Source organism: Leopardus geoffroyi, chromosome D4 (assembly GCF_018350155.1).
Source record: "Leopardus geoffroyi isolate Oge1 chromosome D4, O.geoffroyi_Oge1_pat1.0, whole genome shotgun sequence".
NCBI classification, from domain to species: Eukaryota; Metazoa; Chordata; class Mammalia; order Carnivora; family Felidae; genus Leopardus; species Leopardus geoffroyi.
The window spans coordinates 81,968,589-81,977,029 of NC_059342.1; the positions used below are offsets into that span (position 1 = coordinate 81,968,589).

The 8,441-nt window shown below is 38.8% G+C and overlaps 1 protein-coding gene across 1 annotated transcript; it reads left to right on the forward strand.

The window, feature by feature from the left end:
• Positions 1-4,894: 4,894 nt before the first annotated feature.
• LOC123592741 (olfactory receptor 1L3-like) lies at positions 4,895-5,884 on the forward strand. Its single transcript, XM_045468075.1, has one exon. The coding sequence runs from the start codon at positions 4,913-4,915 to the stop codon at positions 5,882-5,884; it is 972 nt and encodes a 323-aa protein (XP_045324031.1). The 5' UTR covers positions 4,895-4,912.
• Positions 5,885-8,441: the final 2,557 nt, after the last annotated feature.

The window sequence follows — 8,441 nt, forward strand, 5'->3', positions numbered from 1 at the left end:
GTTCGTGGGTTTGTGCCTCGTGTTGGGCTCTGTGCTGACAGCTCAGAGCCTGCGGCCTGATTTGGATTCTCTGTCTCCCTCTCTCTCTCTCTCCCTCTCTCTGTCTCTTTCTCTCTCAAAATAAACATTTAAAAAATTTTTAAGCTACAGAAATATGCATTATTTTCAATGCACATGGAGATGGCTTTTAAACCAGTTCTAACCATTGAACTAGTTTGTATTCTTTGAATAACATTATCCTTGAAGCACACAAATCAATTCCCCCATTTCTTTTGGTTTCCTAATTTAAAACCTGGGTGATGCAGTGAAAGACATCATCAACAGAACAAAAAGGCAACCTACTGCATGGGAGAAGATATTTGCAAGTGACATCTCTCATAATGGGTTAATATCCAAAATATACAAAGAACTCACATGACTCCTATTTTAAAAAGCCAAACAATCCAATTAAAAACTTAGCAGAGGACCTGGGAATGCAAGCTGGTGCAGCCACTCTGGAAAACAGTATGGAGGTTCCTCAAAAAATTAAAAATAGAACTAACCTATGACCCAGCATTTGCACTACTAGGCATTTATCCAAGGGATACAGGTGTGCTGTTTCGAAGGGACATATGCACCCCAATGTTCATAGCAGCACTATCAACAATAGCCAAAGTACGGAAAGAGCCCAAATGTCCATCAATGGATGAATGGATAAAGAGGATGTGGTATATATATACAATGGAGTATTACTCGGCAATCAAAAAGAATGAAATCTTGCCATTTGCAACTACATGGATGGAACTGGAGGGTATTATGCTAAGCGAAGTTAGTCAGTCAGAGAAAGACAAATATCATATGACTTCACTCATATGAGGACTTTAAGAGACAAAACAGATGAACATAAGGGAAGGGAAACAAAAATAATATAAAAACAGGGAGGGGGACAAAACATAAGAGACTCTTAAATATGGGAACAAACAGAGGGTTACCAGAGGGGCTGTGGGAGAGGGGATGGGCTAAATGGGTAAGGAGGATTAAGAAATCTACTCCTGAAATCATTGTTGCACTATATGCTAATTTGGATGTAAATTAAAGAAATAAATTTTTTAAAAAGAAAAATATAGAAATCCAATATTTGGAATGATTTATCATTTTACAGTAAGATTTAAGTATCATAATTAATGTACTAATTTAAATAGTTCTGTAAAGTAATAGAAGAAAAAGAAAAAAATCATATTAAAGATAACCTTTCCTTCATCAACTCAACAAAAAATATTTTTAGTATTGAACAACAAAAAATAGATTGCCTAAATCATACACATGTTTAGTTATGTATGGGATAAAAAGAAAAAAATTAAGAATATAAGTATCAGGGGCACCTGGGTGGCGCAGTCGGTTAAGCGTCTGACTTCAGCCAGGTCACGATCTTGCGGTCCGTGAGTTCGAGCCCCGCGTCAGGCTCTGGGCTGTTTCCAATTCTGTGTCTGGAGCCTGGAGCCTGTTTCCAATTCTGTGTCTCCCTCTCTCTCTGCCCCTCCCCCGTTCATGCTCTGTCTCTCTCTGTCCCAAAAAAATAAATAAACGTTGAAAAAAAAAAAAGAATACAAGTATCAAATAACCTAAAAGAATTTGTAGAATGTTTAGGATCAGTGTTAAATTTATTTTTATGTCTATTTTCTGGAGATTTCATATAGTTTTTGTGGTGCTTGGCCAATAAATAGTATTCATTGTATTTATAAAGTCAGATTCTCTTGGCAGCTACATGTAAGAGGGGAAAGAAAAATGTATACTTCAAAACCATGCTTTGAATGAAAAGACAAATTGGAACACAGGTGTGCAGCAGTTTGCATTGTTGTTGATGTTTTCATTCCTGTGTTTTGTGAAAGTTGTATTTTTGAGGGATTTTTATCACTTTTGTTCAGTTTTGCTAACAGATTATCAAATATAAATAAGTGCTGTCATCTTTTCAAAAAAAATTAGCAGAGGACCTAAACAGATATTTATCCAAAGAAAACATACGGATGGCCAATAGACACATGAAAAGATGCTCAACATCACTAATAATCAGGGAAATGCAAATATAAATCACTGTTTATAATCGAACACCTGTAAAAATGGCTATTATCCAAAAGACAAGACATAAACAGTGCTGTAAGAATGCAGAAAAAGAAAATTCTCATGCACTGTTGGGGGATGTAGCAGCACAGAGATTCCCCCCAAAATGAAAAAAAAAATAGTTACAGAGAGGGGAAAAAGGCAAACCACAAGAGACTCTTAAATACAGAGACCAAACTGAGGGTAAATGGGGTGGGGGGGGGGGGAGAGGGGAAAATGGGTGATGGGCATTGAGGAGGGCACTTATTGGGATGAGCACTGGGTGTTGTATGTAAGACAATTTGACAATAACTTATATTAAAAAATTAAAATAGAATAAAACTACCATAAGATCCAGCAATTCTACTTCTGAGTATTTATTAGAACATAATGAGAACACTAATTGGAAAAGATACATGCACCCCTATGTTCACTGCAGCATTATTTATCATAGTCAAAATATGGAAGCAAGCTAACTGTCTGTCAATAGATGAATAAAGACGATGCGGTATACATGTATAATGAAATATTATTCAACCATAAAAAATATTGAAATCTTGCCATTTGCAACATGTTATTGATAAACCTAAAGGATTTTGCTAAGTTGAAATAAGTCAGACAGAGAGAAACAAATACTATATCATTTCACTTATACACGGAATCTAAAAAACAAAACAAATACAGAGAACACTGAGGGTTGCTAGAGGGGAGGTGGGTGGGGGGAAGGGTGATGGGCTTTAAGAAGGGCACTTGTTAGGATGAGCAGTGTGTTATATGTAAGTGATGACTCACTGGGTTCTACTCCTAAAACCAATACTACACTGTATGTCAACTAACTTGAAAGTAAACAAATTAACTTAAAAAATGAAAACAAAACAGAAACAGGCTTATAGATACAGAGAACAATCAGGTGGTCCCCAGAGGGGATTAGAGTGGGCAGGGTGTAGGGCAGTGGGAAATGGTTGAAATAGGAGAAAAAGAGTAAAAGGTTCAAACTTCTAGTTATAAAATAAATAATTAAAGGGGATGAAAGTTGCAGCATAGGGAATATAGTTAACAATATTGTAACAACTTCGTATGGTGACAGATGGCAGCTAAATTTATCCTGGTGATCACTTTAGAATGCATATAAATGTTCAAAAACTATGTTCATTGTATTAGCAGTTCACTATATTAGCACTGAAATAAATATATTATTGTATGTCAATGACATTCGAATAAAAAATAAATAAATCAGAATAAACTTGAGGAGGACAGAGCAGAAGGTACTGGTGATGTTGTGGTGCTCTGAGATAGTTGTCCTTTAGAAAAATGGCGGGACAAAGGGGAAGTCCATATTGAAGCTTTATAGGTTCAAGGAAGAAACCAGGTGTCCCTCCCTGGTACTCTATCCTCAGTCCCACATGGCACAAACCAAGGTAACCCTCAGAGAGGTTGCAATAGCCAGGGACAGAAAGTTATTGTCTCCCACGGACACCTACACCAGGCTAAGCAGATGTTGCACTATGCCCAGACCATTGAAGACAGGGATGTGGGGCCATTTGAAGAAGGAGAACACATGTAATTCCTTGGGATCCTTGGAGACAATCCTGCACAAAGTTAATGCATGTTTTTGTTCTTATTATCTCCCCTATCAAACACCAGGGACTTAGTGACACAGCATCAGAGGATATTCCTATGAGGGAAGCAGAGGCTGTAAGTATATATATCTTGGAAAGGATGGTAAGAATCCATGGAATGGAGCATTCAGATTTAAGGAGAATTAGGTTTTCTACAATCAGGCACATTTTCTGTATGCTATCTCTTGGCACAGTTTGTCTTCTTTTTCACTAATAATTCCATGGAGCATGAATGAAAGCAGTGGAATGAATACATGAAGTAAGATTTTAATGTCCTTCCCAGGTAAGAAATGAACTTTGAGAATGCCTGGTGAGAAAATATAAATATTTGATCTCAGACAGATAATTAGTCATCATTGGACACTAAGAAAGATAACTTAACGTCTGTGCTAAATGTTGAGATTTAGGTATCTATATTCTATAGTCAAATCTTTCTTTACCCAGTCCACTTGTAAGCCACCTTCCCCTGACCTCAAGATATGAAATATGAGCTGAAGAACAGGGAATTTGGGGAGAGAATTTTCTCTTGAAAATTCGCTTCGTCTCTCTCACTTTCCCTTCTCCATCTTTCTTTGCCCTCTGCTTACTTTCAACATTCAACCAAATGGTTTTGTAGGCCATTCTTACTTCCATTGCAAATGGTGTGGGAAGAAGCATCTTGATTTAAAAAGATGGCTCTTCACCAACCATAAACTAGGTGAAATAGCTATTTCATGATTATATAGATGTGCATTAGCCATGGGTAATCTTTATGAGAAGTTGACCTTAACCTGATACATAGACTGCATCTGTGGTTCCTGTGATTACTAGTCACAGAGCAAGGAGAAGGAAAAGGGAATCAAGCCTGCTCTCCCTCTTTACTCCTCCTCCTCCTCTTCCTCCTCCTTCTTCTCTTCCTCCTCCTCCTCCTCCTCCTCCTCCTCCTCCTCCTCCTCCTCCCCCTCCCCCACCGTTTAGTTTTCCTTCTTCCTCTCTGTCTCTCTCTCTCTCCTTCAATCAGTTTTCTATAGATCTCTATATCAAAGATTCTAAAAGAACAAGTGAAAACACAACTTTGGCTCTCATTTGCCCATATTCATAAAGAAAAACATTGAAGTAAATGCTCTATTACTAACTGCTAATTCTCATTGCAAGAACCAGATGGAAAGGTGCATGTCCTAGATGACATAAGAACCATTAATTGACAGGACCTTGTATCTGTAGGTGCATTCAAGTCCATGGGAATTTCCAACCTGACAAGACTGTCTGAATTCATCCTCATAGGACTCTCCTCTCACCCTGAGGACCAGAAGCCACTCTTTGCTCTCTTTCTTATCATGTACCTGGTCACTATAACGGGGAATCTGCTCATCATCCTGGCTATCCGCTCTGATCCCAAACTCCAAAACCCCATGTACTTCTTCCTGAGCATCTTGTCCTTTGCTGATATTTGCTACACAACAGTCGTAGTCCCCAAGATGTTAGTGAACTTCTTATCAGAGACAAAGACCATTTCCTATGCTGAATGTCTGACACAGATGTATTTTTTCCTGGTTTTTGGAAACATAGACAGTTATCTCCTGGCAGTTATGGCCATTGACCGCTATGTAGCCATTTGTAATCCTTTCCACTATGTCACTGTGATGAACCACAGATGCTGTACGTTGCTGCTGGCCTTCTCCGTAGCTTTCTCCTGCCTCCACTCCCTCCTACATGTCCTCCTGGTGAATCGACTCACGTTCTGCGCATCAAATGTAATCCAACATTTTTTCTGTGATGTCAACCCTGTTCTGAAACTGGCCTGCTCTTCCACCTTTGTCAATGAAGTTATGGCCATGACAGAAGGGTTGGCTTCTGTGATGGCCCCATGTATCTGCATCATCATCTCTTACCTAAGAATTCTCATTGCTGTCCTCAATGTTCCCTCAGTGGCTGGAAAATGCAAAGCCTTCCCCACCTGCAGCTCCCACCTCACTGTGGTGACTCTGTTTTATGGGAGTATTACCTATGTCTATTTCCAACCCTTGTCCAACTATACTGTCAAGGACAGAATAGCAACAATCATCTACACTGTACTGACATCCATGTTGAATCCATTTATCTACAGTTTGAGAAACAAAGACATGAAACGGGGCTTAGAGAAATTGATAAGCAGAGTGAAGACTCAAATGGATATGCTTTCTACTACACAAAGCCAACAAAATCCATGAACCCTGATTGAAAGTGTGGGTGTGGGTGTGTGTTCATACACACACATCCAGATAGACACACGTGAGGGAATACACTTTGATCAACTTTACCTGCACTGCGTACTTTCCTACCCTGCTGTTTCTGTCATACCATGGTTCCACATGACTACCCAGTCTTGGTACCGAAGCTGCAGTATAGATCATCCCCAAATACTCCCTGATTCCAGAAAATTACAATCCCTTTACTCCTTCCATACTTATTAGGAACCTCCCATATTTCCTTCGGTTTATAAATTTCCAGTCAAGTTTGGTCACTTGAATTACCAGAGAATTTTTATATACAACTATGTAGAAATCAAATATATATGTGCAAATATATTTTGCACACATAACCACCTATTCTGTTTGAAACTATTAGAAAAATTTTTACAGGTGTGCATACATGTGTGTATCTACATGTGCATGCATGTCTGTGTGTGTGTGTGTGTGGGTGTGTGTGTAACCTCACTCTCAGACTAGCAGACTAGGAGTTTCCCAAATATAGAGGCCATGTTCCCTGATCATGCCATGATATAACCATGGTCCTGCTTTTACTTCTCAAAACAGCTGAATATCTTGGGCTCTGGAGTCATTAGAGTCAAAACAACTGACATCAATCACCCAACTGACTATTAGTAAACCAGCTCTGTGCCTCTATACATGTTTTGGCCTCTACACATCGCACCCTTCATATGCTCAGGGTGCATTCATAAACCTACACTTTCTGGAGCTCCTTACCTGTATCCTCTCTACAGAGGCCTATACTTCCATCTCTTCTGTAGTGTTTTTTTAATGAAGTAGTATTTTTTTCTATCAGAAATGCTTCATATGGTCACTGAAGATAGAGTAAAAATCAATGCATGTAAACTACTAGTGAGAGCCTTTGGTTTAAAAGGCCTGATATGAAAAAGGCTCACAAATTAGCTGGAAAATGAATTATTTAAGAAACCAGTAAGGTGAATTACTTTACACTTACGTAGCAAAAGAACTCTGGGCTGAATACACAAGGATAAATAAAGACTGATTACAATGTCTGCTGTAAGTATGGACACAAAAAGTAATGGTACATATAAAAAGTGCAGTTTTAGTCACTATACGCTGGGCATGTAAAAATGGAATTAATTTCTATAAATTTATGTCTATAGTTTCATTCATCTTTTATTTTGAGCCCTCAGTCTACCTAATCATAGCTCGGTATGGACTTTTCTCCATCCAATCCAATATTTCCCCAGTGACTCTTGATTTATTCATAAGCCCCATTTATTCATTTCTCACCCTTCATGGATACCATTGCTCCTTTCAAGCCCCATTTAAAACTATCAGGGCTTATCCAGCTTCTCCCTGATGTCTCCAAAGACAGACAGGATCTCTCTTTTAGATTAGTCTATCCTTTGGTCCTGTACTGGAATCAGTTGCTGACATCTGAAGTCAGCATTTTTTCCATTCATTTGTCACCGTGAATGATGGTTAGGGCTTGCTTTTGAGATTGGTGACTGGCTTTTATGATTCCTTCTGCTCTGTAATGATGATTCAATGGTGATACCAGCCTTGGCCATCATGAAGGGCTTCTTGACACAGCCCTTTGATCTTAGTCTAGCCTCTTCTCTCCATCAACCTGACTTTTGTCTTTCTCATTCATCTACTTACATGAACCATTCCAGGCCTTGGAAAACATTTGTATTCCCTCCAGAAAAACACTGAGGGCAATAGCCAGTCCTCTGCTGTCTACAAATACAATGCCACCATTTTTCTATTATTCTTTGTAACTGAAAGAACAAGAGGAGCACAAATACAGCCCTCATATTGGGATCAAGGCACACATCCATTCTACTCTGACATTCACAGACTTAAAGGACCTTGCAAGAGATTTTCTAGCATCATCAAATGTGTTCTATTGTTTTGATTTCTCCTGCAACTCTTCCCCGGATTATATGTGGATCCTAAGTGATGACTCTTAAAAAGCTAAGAATTTGGTATCTAATACATTGGGGTTAGACTGAATTGTGTTCCCCCCCAAATTTGTAGATTAAAATCCTAACCACCACCACCCTCATCTCAAGTTGTGATTTGTTTGGAGATAGGGTTTTTAGAGAGATAGTTAACTTAAAATGATGTCATTCAGGTGAGTCTTAATCCAGGTAGCATTCTTCCAAAAGGTGGAGATTAGGACACAGACACACAGAGGCAACCCCATGTGAAGGCACAGAAGATAGCAAGTCAAAAAGAGTCCTCAAAAGAAACCAAGCCTGTCAATACCTTAGCCTCAGATTCCTAGGCTCCAGAAATGTGAAAGAATAAATTTCCATTGCTTAAGCCACCCAGTTTGTGGCACTTTGCTATGACAGCCCCAGAAAACTAATACAATACCTTTGATAATTTTGCTGGTGAGAACTGAAGAATAAACAGAACTTAATCCTCAAATATTTAATTCACAATATCTGCTTGCCACGAATCTTCCATTTTGGCAATGAAATCTGTTTTCAAAACCTGACTGTCTCTAATTCATGGATTATCTCAGGCAATATAAAACTGGGAACTT